General features: G+C 45.5%; 1 protein-coding gene across 8 annotated transcripts in view; it reads right to left on the minus strand.

The window, feature by feature from the left end:
• The window catches only part of LOC119186620 (uncharacterized), a 127,394-nt gene that overhangs the window by 103,595 nt on the left and 11,584 nt on the right, over positions 1–12,215 (minus strand). For 3 of the 8 annotated variants that reach the window (XM_075880488.1, XM_075880487.1, XM_075880491.1), the window contains exons 2-3: positions 9,351–9,666; positions 9,049–9,189 (exon numbers count right to left, since the gene is read on the minus strand). The exons of 3 other annotated variants lie outside the window; for them this stretch is intronic. In XM_075880488.1, coding sequence (XP_075736603.1) covers positions 9,049–9,189; positions 9,351–9,555 — 346 coding nt within the window. In that variant the 5' untranslated portion in view covers positions 9,556–9,666. The remainder of the gene's footprint in view (positions 1–9,048; positions 9,190–9,350; positions 9,667–12,215) is intronic. 2 more of the 8 variants (XM_075880492.1, XM_075880489.1) reach the window with 1 other exon arrangement.

Consider the following 12,215-nt stretch of genomic DNA (forward strand, 5'->3'; position numbering starts at 1 on the left):
CCACATCTGCCCTTCGCCTTACACCTTCCACTTCGATATTTTTTAGGAGCGAAGCGCCTGAGGTCCGCACTCTGCCGTCGCTCTCGAAGCTTCCAGCGCTGGTGATACGTGCCTACCAAAACAACAGGTGCACGCTGCCGGCGCAGCTGGTGCGCAGACGGTACGTACTGCACCACTGCACCGCTCACTGACTCACTCAGTCATTGCTACCACGAAGCGCAGCAGATGCTTTGCCATTCCTACTTCCTTAGGATCAGGCGCATAGAGATTAGCATCTCATTTCTAACGATTTCCACTCATCGCTTGTGTTTGGACACGGAACAAGTGCTAGTCTTCTTTAGGAGCAGTTCTCCTGAAGCCTACCCTCCGCCATACCCCTTGCCCCCATCGAAGCTCTATGCCCCGGGGCGCCGGCAGAGCTCGCCGACTAAAACAAGCGCGCGCTACCGGTGCAGTGGGAGCGCATGCGAAACGGCAGATGGCTGTGCCAGGCGCGCCGCACACTCACTCGCAAGACCGGGCTAGACTGCACCTGCGCGCTCGTTGTTTACGGCGTTCACGTTGGGTGTAGTACGTGCCTCTCTCTCCGTGTCGTTTCGAGAGAACGCTGCAACTCTCACCTTCTTGAGCTAGACTGTTTGAGCTAGAGCTTGCTAAGGCACGTGGCAAGTCACCGCGAAAAATAAGACAAACCCAAAAGTTGGTGGAATGAGGAAGTTAAGAGAGCCATAGCAAAACATCAGGAAGCCTCTAGGGAACACCGACATGCTAAGCAGTGGGGTGAACCGACAGATGATGTTGAAAGAAAATGGGAAATCTTTCTAAGCTGTAGAAGAGATGCATTTCTTCTGATCAATGAAAATATTGAAAAAAAGGGAGCTCAGTGGCTGGCAGAATTACATAAAAAAGATAGAAAGACAGCTGCGAAAATTTGGAACCATCTAAACTTCCGAAGAAATGAGACGAGCCTAGAGCAGAGTTTTATAACTACAGCCCAAGGTGCTAGGCTAGAAGGGGACGAAGCTATCGAATATATAAGAACAACGGTGACAGAAAAATTTCAACAAAGAAGTGCTTTATGCACCACAATAGACAAGGATGAATAAAGTGACTCCATGACTCCATATTCACACCAAGAGTGGGAAAGGGCTGAGAAAAGGGTTCGTAGTAGTACATCAACAGGCCCAGATGTCATTCCAATTATGCTGATAAAGACATTAGGTTCGAAGTCTAAGCACGCTTTGAGAAAGACAGTGAGCAAAATAATAATCGATGGTGAAGTTCCCGATCGACGGAAACTTAGCAGGATGAGCATGATCTATAAAGGAAAGGGGGACAAAGCTGACATAAACAACTACCGTCCTATAACAGTGATATTGGTGGTTTACAGGCTGGCGATGCAGATTATAAAGGAAAGACTGCAGGCATGGATAGAGGATGAGGAAGCGCTGGGGGAACTGCAGAATGGGTTTCAAAAACACATGAGGTAGGAAGACAATGTGTTTTCACGGACGTAGTGCATCGAAATAGCAGAAAAGGAAGACAGGCCCCTGTGGCTAGCATTTTCGCGTATCAAGAGAGTGTACGATAGCGTGGTTCAAGAGGAATTGTGGGAAATGCTCGACACACTAGGCGTGGAAGATGTAGTCACTAATCTTTAAATGATATTTATAAAGGTAACAAGGTAGTTATAAAGTGGGAAAAAACAGGTATCCAAGCCTGTAGAGGTAAAACGGGGGCTTAGGCAGGGGTCTCCCTTGGCACCCTTCTTATTGATGATGTACCTACAAGGATTAGAGGCCAAATTAGAGGGAAGCGAACTGGGCTTCAACCTCTCTTTCGTCAAACAAGGAAAACTCATTGAACAGACACCACCAGCATTGATGTATGCAGATGATATAGGGCTAATGGCCAACAACAAGGAAGATTTGCAGAGATTGGTGGACATCGGCGGTAATGAAGGAGATAGGTTAGATTTCAGATACCGTAATGAAAAATCAGCAGTCATAATTTTTAATGACAATGAAGGTAATGAGCTTAGAATACAGGAGGTCACGCTAGAGATAACAGATAAATACAAATATCTGGGCGTATGGAGAAGCAATGGGGCCGAGTACCTAAGGGAACACGAAATATACGTGACGACTAAAGGTAACAGGAATGCAGCGGTAATGAAAAACAGGGCACGGTGGAATTACAATAAGTATGACGTTGTGAGAGTAATATGGAAATGGGTCATGGTTCCTAGTCTTACGATCGACAATGCGGTCTTGTGCATGAGATCAGAAGCTCAAGCAAGATTAGAAATTAAGCAACGTGAAATGGGTAGGCTTGCCTCAGCAGCCCACGGGAATACACCAAATCATGGAGTACAAGGTGATATGGGATAGACATCATTTGAGGGCAGGGAAGCTAGCAGCAATATAAATTGTGAGAAGGGATTGAGAGAAATGGGGAAGGAGCGTTGGGCTATGAAGGTATTCGGCTACTTCTACATGAAGAATGTCGATACAAAATGGAAGAAGCGAACCAGAAAATTGATTGGTAAATACATAGAAAACAGCAGGGGGCCAAACCAAAAAGAATTATCAGTTAGGAAGAATGTGAAGGAAGCTGAGACAGATATGTGGAGAATCGACATGATTAAGAAGTCCGCACTAGAGATCTATCGAACATTTAAGCACGAAATTGTCATGGAAAGGATCTATGATAATACTCAGGGTAGTTCTCTACTGTTTGAGGCCAGAACGGGAGTATCGCGTTTCAAGACATATCGGGCCAAATACGAAAAGGTAGACGTGGTAGGCAGTGATTGTGGAAAGGAATAAGAAAGTGCCGAACACTTGATAATGTTCTGTAAAGGGCTTCACCCTATAGTTCAGGATGATGGCACAGAGTTTTCAAAGCACTGGTGTTCAGGGACAGGGAGGGCAAAATAGACTTTAAGCGGGTAGAAATAACTAGAAGGAGGTTATCTGATTGGTGGTTAAAGTCAAGGCACGAGTGAAAATAACCCCTTCACTGCAAAGTACGAACACTCAACCTCACTATTTAAAGGGAAAAAATATATTAGTTTTTTTAATTACGTATTGGTGGCGCTAGCCACCGCCCGATCTAAAGGGTACAGCCATATCCATCCATCCATGCATCTTCCACCGCTCTATGCAGCACACGCAACCCTGACACATGAGTTCAGCCGCGTTCTCCACTCACTGCGCATTGAAAATTGAATGAATGAATGAACTAGTGAATAAATGTTGTTTATTGCATAATCTATTTGCAGGTAACAAACACTTGTCCGACCTATAGCTAAAGGTTAGTTGAAGGTCTTATAAAAGATTACCTATTGAGATATCCTAGCACAGCAGGGAAAAAATAAAATACTGGTAATATTTCAAGTACAGAAAACTAAGTATATTTATCATATGAATAATAAATAATTAGTAAAAAAAACAAGTTGCTTATATGTTGAAGGCGCACAAATGGTTTATGGCATTGCTCATACCTGATGTTGCTGGGCTTGGACCTATATACCTCTGAAAAGTGCAATTTGCTGGCAGTGCCACAAGCCCCGAAGTGCGCGTATAATCGTAGCCTTTTGTGACAGAAAGCGCATTCACACACCCCTTGCAAGTTCATCTGGGTACGCTAAATGCTTTCTCCCGTCATATTCTATTTGATGCAAAAGAAACACGGCCTTTTTCTCTCCTTTCTGTGCATCTGTTCTGATCTTAACACGTGCGTAGTGCTTGCTTTCGTGATATTATTGGGACGCCTTTTTCTCTTCATTCAGCAACTGCTGCAACTTCTCGAATATTGAAGGATAGTGCGACAGTTGGCAACGCAATCGTCCTATCGTAGTCTTTTATCGACCCGTGCGATGAGCGTCGCTGTTTATTGTTGGTCTGCTTTTCGCTTGCTTGATGTTTGACGCAGAAGCGAAGCTCGTCAAGCAGTATTTTCGCCACGCTTCTATGCACTTGAAATTACGTAGGAAGAATAGTGCTCGGAAATAGTAGGCGCGGAGTCTGGAATAACTTTTCTGATGCGTAACGCACGCACATATTCTTCATCGCGCAAGTGTCTGATGCATACGACTGTCTTTGCACACTTGTCGTTGACTATGAGGTTGTCTAAAGCAATATTCTTTTGTCACTTGCCGCACAGCTCAGTATTGTTTGGGAATTGGTGAGAAGGAACACCGGGCGTTTTCTCGAAATGGGACTTGCAATACGTAACCACGGCAATCGAGTGGCCGTGACGCAACATGGCAATACACCTTCACACAGCTAATAATGGTTCATGTGCGTAATGCGCGTACTGAAGGTTGTACGATTTCCTTCTAAACTCGAGAAATCATTGTAGACTGAACACTGACAAATAACCGAATGAAATGCAGCCGTGATGCGCAAATCCTGCAATAAAGCAAGCCACAAGCTTGCTTTAAGCTTGCGAGGGGTAAAAGAAAATTGACAACAACCTGCTTGTATCACTAAGCCACAAAAGAATTCATACAGATGTTTTAGAAAAAAGAGCTGAATTACTTGCCAAAAAGTTTTATTTTTGTAAGTTTCTATTTTTAAACACGTTTTTTTAAGAACTCGACGGATAGAGCTGAACTGATTTGCACTAAAGTTTCAGCGCCTTGCAAGCGTAAACAGCTGTGTTCTTCGTTCGCATTTTTCATGGACGTGGCTTGCAATACAAAGTAATGAAAAGGGCTTCGGTTCTCCAGGATCAATATTTTCAGGTGGTGTTAACACCTTGACAATGCTCACAACCACTTTCTGCGCATGCCGTACAAAGGGGTTATTCTGCAGCAAGGGTCATCTCTTTTTTTTTACTCTCTTTCTCCCTGTACGCAATTTTTTAGTTATTAGATATACAACACAAATACGCGTTTTAAAGAGCTGTCAGGCGGCAGACCACAATTTTTAGCCATGAAAACCACTCCACTTATATTTTAAAAATAAAAGAAAATAGAAAACAGCCAGCAAAGTGAAGGCGCGCTCGCCATTCTGTGAGCTACTTTTCTTAATTGCGATGGCTTTGCCCAACGAGACCTAGGGCCGAAGGTATTTGGTGCTCTCTGCTAGCAAAACAGGTGCATCATCCTTTATCTATCCCTCTGATCACTGCCAGTGCATTATGCCTCTTGAATTATGCCTCGTATTAGCCGATTATTCTGCATTTTCACTCAGTTTAGGCTTGTATTATCCACAACCACTTCCATACCTACATTCAGCGGAACGCCATCTGATATAATTTGTTTTTTAGGTAGACGATCCTTCCTCTATTACTGGTTTATTTATTATTACCCCTCCCCCCCTTCGTCGAGAATCCACATTCCATGGTTTCAAATCGACAAACATCCCTTGTGCCGTGTGCGTTGCGCAGAAGACGCAAGGTCAGGGTCGCTGCGCTCCTACCACCGACGGGTGGCGAAAGATATTCAGAAATTCTCCCATTGTGTTCACGACGAGTGAAAAGGCCATAAGAAAAAAGCGCGCGCAGGTGCAGCCTAACCCATCCGTGTCACTCGCTCACTCATTCGGGACCAAGTCCAGCAGACGCTCCCTACGCACTCCACTCCACTCCCCACCCTACCACCTTCATGAAGGCTGGCAGTGTGATCAGATGCATAGCAGCTTGCGTCCCGTTTCTAAGGAGGTTCGCTCATCGGTTATATTCGCACATTTAACTGCTAGTTTTCCTTCTGCTTCCTTTGGTCAGCATGTGCTGCGGACACAGAGCGCACAGTTACGGAGCCGTACAAGCTTATTTTGGTCGTTCTATGAAAGAACTCATTTGTACAGTAGAACGTTGTACTCATCTTTCCGCGTATCACCGACACTTTCATGTTTTTATTCTGTTCTCGATAGCGCGCGGAGCGTGATGAATAATGCTTACGTGGCATGCAAAAGCAAAGAGCACGATATTAGATGCGAAGCAGCACTTTGAGTAGCCTTTGTAACGCTGTCCACCGACCACACCGGGCTCCCCCATGGCCGCAGGTGTTTGGGCAGAGCGAAGTAGCTCATGCCTTCCCTCGCCTTGCGCGCGCGCTGACGTCACACTCTCTCTAGCCTGTCACCGCTCACCACGTGTCATTTCGCACGCTTCACTTTCTCCACCGCTCACATTGTTCGAGCGCACATCAAGCAAACCAACTTCCTGCCATGAAACTTCAGGAAACTCAGCCCGCCTCCCCTGTGTTTGCGTTTCAAACAAACGTTTATTTGAGTAAACGCGACACCAAGTTTCCCTTCAAACCGTACTTCCAGCACCCGCGTCGACCCCCGCTTCAACCTTGTCAACACCATTCACACCACTGCTTCTTCGCATGCATATTCATTCCATCAAGGTTCCCTTCTGGAAGATGGTCCTTCACATTTAGGATGCCAAGCAGCTCTTCGACTACCCTATGTAACGCTGTGGATCTTTCTGCACCACTCCACTCTCCGCAGGTTTTGGAGCGGTGCCAGGTATGTCACGCCCTCCTAGCAGCGCGTGGTCACGTCCCTCTTCCTCGCCTGCCACATACCCGCCGCGTGTCACCTCTCTCGCTTCACCCTCTCCACCACACACAACGCTCCAGCCCATGCACTCTTCGCGTGGCCATCATCTCACTCGTTCCACCTCTCTCCATCTGCTTACCGAGCAATTACGCCGACGGGCGAGACGATATTGTGGCATGCTTCCCACTAGTGTGCGCGTACCTTTCCTGGCTGTCGCCGGCATGGCGGGGGTCAGCGAAGCCAGTCGTGTTCGCGAATGGCGATGTCAACACCAGTGATGCGCGAGCCAGGGAAGCCAAAGACAAGCGCCAGCAGAGGACGAGAAGCGACACGAAAGAGGTGCGAGTCAAGAACGCCGATCGCATTCAAGAATACAGATGACGCGCGGGTAACACCGACGAGACGTGAGCCAAGAAAGCCGAACGCAAGCGTCTCTAACGCGTCCTGTCTCCCGTGCCTTTTCGTTTCAAAGAAACGTTCATCGACTAAACGATATACACCAAGTTTCGCTTCAAACCGTTCTTCCAGCACCAGCATCGGTGCCCATTCTAACCGAGTGAACTCCGTGCGCCCCACTGCTGCTTCAAATCTCATCAAGGTTTCTTTCAGGAAGATGGTCCATAGCAATTTTAGAAAAATAGGTCAATGAACGCACACGTATAGCGTTCAAGAAAACCAGTTCGACAGCACTCAATTCACGGAATACATACGACGTCCAGGAAAAATGTGTGTATTGAAACCGCGTTACACGAGACGCTTTATCCTCATATATTTGATACGCTCAATGAATATTTTCTTTTGGTTTGCGACACCCCGTTATTGCACGTGTTTATGTCATGTTTATTTCGAAAAAATACGACCCGCGCTTATGCGGAGGGTTCAGAGGCACCTGTGGATAAAGAAATGAGTCGAGGAATGCAGCACAGCGTTTCACATGTCGCGCTTAAAGAACATACTTTAGGTATCTGAAGCCTGGTGTTATATTCGTAGTGCTGATTTACAATGCAGATGTTGGGTTTCACAGGGTCTTATGAGAAATTTAGGAACTGCATTTTTTCTGCATTAAAGACTTTTCTGGAACGCCTACTTCAGATCATAGGCACATATGCTCTTGGGGAAAAGCTGTTCGGCTTTGAGAAACGATACGCCTCATGCAGCTGCTGTCTGGATGATTCCTAAAGCATGCAGAGCCCCAATATTGCGTTCTCGTAAACTAGTGGCAGCACAGCAAGGTTCTGACCATTTCGCACTGGATAACGAAATAGAAAACTGTGCTTTGCTCGTTCCGTAAGCTCACCAATGAGAACGGTTCTACCTCTCTGTGACGCATCTTTGCGGAAACGTACCCAAATGAACATGACGTTCGTCTTAGTGTTTCCAGGGCCCCAACTGGTTTCTATATCCTCTATAGTCAATCAATCAATGTTTCTTTATTAGCATCAGAAGTGTACATTGTGAGTAAGTATGCAGGAGGAGGTCCCAAGGTAGTAAACCGCAGGCGGGACCTGCTATGTTATTACAATAAAAAAGCTAAAATATGAATAACGAAAGAGCAAGTAACGGAACATTTCGAACTTTTTGTCTACAAACATAGCAAGATATCAAAACTTGAAAAAATCTAGCAGTTATACGTTTAATAGAGACTTTTTCAATTTCCTTTTAAAAACATGATTGTGCATTAGGTCTTTCACATCATGTGATAAAGAATTCCATATTGAAATTGATGAAGAAACACTGATCTTTTTTCCATAATTAGTGCGAACTTTAGGTAATAACAGCTTAAGGGCGACCGCGAATCTAGTATTATTGGAATTATCCAACAAGGAAATAGGAAAGATGTCGATAGTGAGGGTAGGGTGGAAAATTTTGAAAAACAAAACACACACATTGTTAACGTACATTTGGGAGATCGGTAATACGTCAAGCTGGGGAAAAATCTCATGTGATGGCGCTTGACGTGAAGCGAAAGTTATGAGTCTAATTGCTTGTTTTTGCAATACCTTTAACGGCCAAATGTGCGCCGAATATGAATTACCCCATGATGTAATGCAATAACTGAGATGACTGTGTATGAATGCATAATACAATGCCTTCAGAGTCGTATATATGTACTTAACGAAGCAGCTGAAATACCACGAAGATAGTGGCATCTAATTGATTGATTTGTATGTGGGGTTAAACGTCCCAAACCAACATATGACTATAAGAGACGCCGTTGTTGTGGGCTCCATAAATTTCGACCACCCGGGGTCCTTTAACGCGCACCCAAATCTCAGCAAACGGGTAGTGGCATCTAAATCATTTATTTCAGACTTGCTTTCTATTATTTTCATGTCACGGTCTCTCAGTCATGTTTTTATTGCCATGTTATGCTACACCGATTTCGTATGCATGTCATTAAAGAAACAAACAGCAAATAAAAAGTCAGAGATAGATAGATAGATAGATAGATATAGATAGATAGTCATAGATAGTAAGATAGAAATAGAGATTGATATATAGATATAGATAGATAGAGATGGATACTCACGAAGTTGAAGGAATTCACTTAGAGATGTTCCGCACTTAGAAATATTCCCCACAGTGACACAAACATCTTGCTGTCGTGGTGTGAACTTCAGCGCATCAAGACGACACACAAAAGAACTCGAGACAAGCGCTTGTCGTGCTCCTGCGTGTCGGTTTATGCGCAGCATTTCACACCGTGAAGCTGTATCACGCTGCTGCAGTCTTGCTCTCGATGCAATCGTGCAAACATCATTAACGGCAGGCGTTATTTTGAGTAACATCTGCCATGCGTCTAAAACAATACTTATAGATTAAAGTACCTACGTGAGTCTTCGGCGGTACCCGGCAAAGCAATGGCGCCTTGATTTTTGGCAAGCGCCAGCTCGATGTTGCAGCCATTTTTAAATACTTTGATGTCCCGAGGAATGTGCACAGTTTCGGTTGATAGCTCTCTGTAGTCAATTCCCATCTTTCGTGCACGCAATGCAACCACGGATGGCAAAGCATCACCTCCCGTATATGTACGCATCTTCTCACAGACAACATGAGTGTCGCCTTTTGGTGTCCCCGGGGCCAAATCCTCCCGGCTGGATATTCCGGAAGATCTACCGGAGCCCACTGCCTGCACACAATCTGCGCCCTAGAGAAGCAATGTGTTTCATATATTTTCTTTTACCGGAATAGTAAATGGCACTCAGAACAGTGAGGAGAACCTAGTTAACAGTGTTTGTAGACAGATCCACATTGTCTTTCAACATTGGCAATATATGGGAAGCATTTCGTAGCGTACTGCAAGCACTTTTGGCATCTGTCTGCGTACCTATCTATCCATCTACCTATTTATCTAGCCGCCTATATCTGGGTGCTCTTATGATCACTCCCTTAAAGGGGCCTTCCAACACTTTTCAACCACCCATTTTTTACTCGTGGACCGCATAGACTGACGCGATAGCGGCATGCAGTACGACGTTATCAATTTAAGAAATTCAAAACACAAGAAAAAACAATGCCTACTCTCAGCTGGAATTTCGCGGGGTTACATGACCACATTTAACTCTCTGCTGTGACGTTGCAGAGGGCCTCCAATGACATGGGCTGAAAGCTCTTACGTAGAGGAAGCTCGTACACCATTGTTGCCTCTTCAGTCAACGATGTTTATGACGCTGTTGCTATAGCAACAGTCAACGTGGTGCCTGACCACACCGTTTTGTTTACGCGTTCGACCAGCTGGGTGGAGCTAGAAGAAATGAGCCTCCCCGACTTGTCAGAACTCGATCAGGTCCTGTCGCTTCACAGCGAGGCTTTACGCGTCCTATGAAAGGCTGCGCTCATCGTCGTCATTTCCGCCCGTGTAGTTCTAGCACCTGCCACTGTGCGCCGACATGGTCGGCAGCGATGAGGTGATTTTATTGCACGATTAAAATAATAAATGATTTGATATCGGTGTGTGGACCTATGCTAAAATTATCTCTGGCCATCAGTCTACGCAAAACATACAAAAAAGGTACTTGAAAAGTTTTGGAAGGCCCTTTAGGATGGGGTACATAAAAAATAGTACGAGAGAATAAGATGCTTCATCAAATTTGACTCACTGGTCATGACAAGAATAATGTCACGATCTCATGGCATACGTCGTCAAACACTTCTCAAAAACAGTGGCACGTACCCAAAGGCGGGTATGTGCCACAGGTGATAGACATGTTATACCTACACAGTAAAAATTTTTGCACCCAAAAAGGTGTAAAAATGGTGCTTTTACGAGAAAGCACCCTTTGCAACACCCTTTAACACCCATAAATGGTCGATTGAAAAAAAGCACCCCTTTGTTTGGGTGCTTGCCTCAATAGCACCCTAAAATAGGCTCTAAGGGTGCTTTTTTGTCTGAGAAGGGTGTAGGGGCCGATTCATCAGATGGAATATGCAGCATAAGAAGAACACATAATTATAATATTTGGGATTTTACGTCTCAAAAACTTCGATATGATTATGAGGGTCGTCGTAGTGGAAAGGTGCAGAGATTTTCACCATTTGGTGTTTTTTAATGAGCGCTCATATCGCACAGTGCAAAGGCTTCTACCTTTTCGCCTCCACCTCAATTCGACAGCCACGGCCGGAATCAAACCCGCGACCTTCGGATTGGCGGCCGAGCAGCGCAGCTACTGCACGAATATGTGGACCTTGCGTTAAATGGTGGCCTAATTGACTTAGAATGTGTGAAGGTGCTCTCCGAATACAGCAGAATGTCAGCAGAAGAAAATCGCGTTTCATCTATAATGGCAATTAACTGCAATCCATGTCGCCCCGCCGCGGTGGTCTAGTGGCTAAGGTACTCGGCTGCTGACCCGCAGGTCGCGGGTTCGATTCCCGGCTGCGGCGGCTGCATTTCCGATGGAGGCGGAAATGTTGTAGGCCCGTGTACTCAGATTTGGGTGCACGTTAAAGAACCCCAGGTGGTCAAAATTTCCGGAGCCCTCCACTACGGCGTCTCTCATAATCAAATGGTGGTTTCGGGACGTTAAACCCCACAAATCAATCAACTGCAATCCATGTTACGAAAGCTTTCCTTAGCGTTGGTTATAAGCTGCATGTTTGCTATGGATTATACACACACAAAAAATGTTCGCCCGAGTATGGGTGTGTGTGCGTGTTAGCGCGATTGTGTGTACACCCGTGCATGTGTGCGTGCGCGTGTATGTACGAGTCCATGCTTTTGTTAAGCGTGCCTGTGCACATGTGTACGCCCATGCATGCGTGCGTTTACGGTCGCGTGTGTGTGTGGCCGTATGTGTGTATACGTGTGTGTGTGTGTGTGCGCGCCTGTGAATAAGTATGCGTGTGTATCAGCCCGTGCGCCCTCGAATTTCGTGTGTGTGTGTGTGCGGGGGGGAGGGAGGCACTGCTTTTTATTGTTTAAGGTCCCACACCTGTTCAGACTGGGAGTCTATATGGGAGGTGGCTTAAGAAATGGCGGTGGTCAACGCACTGTACACGGACTATTCAGTACATGGAAAACAGCTGCACATTTTCGTACCTGATCGTTGCTTACGAACTTGCTGTGGTAGCTGATACGGTCCACTGAGGTGCTTCTACGCTCGAAAACGTGGGTTATGACCAATTCCCACGGAAAGCTGTCACTGCATTCATGCACAACCATCGTTTATATTAACAACGTTTAACAAGAACGTGCCC

This window comes from Rhipicephalus microplus, chromosome X (assembly GCF_043290135.1).
Source record: "Rhipicephalus microplus isolate Deutch F79 chromosome X, USDA_Rmic, whole genome shotgun sequence".
In the NCBI taxonomy this organism is placed as follows: Eukaryota; Metazoa; Arthropoda; class Arachnida; order Ixodida; family Ixodidae; genus Rhipicephalus; species Rhipicephalus microplus.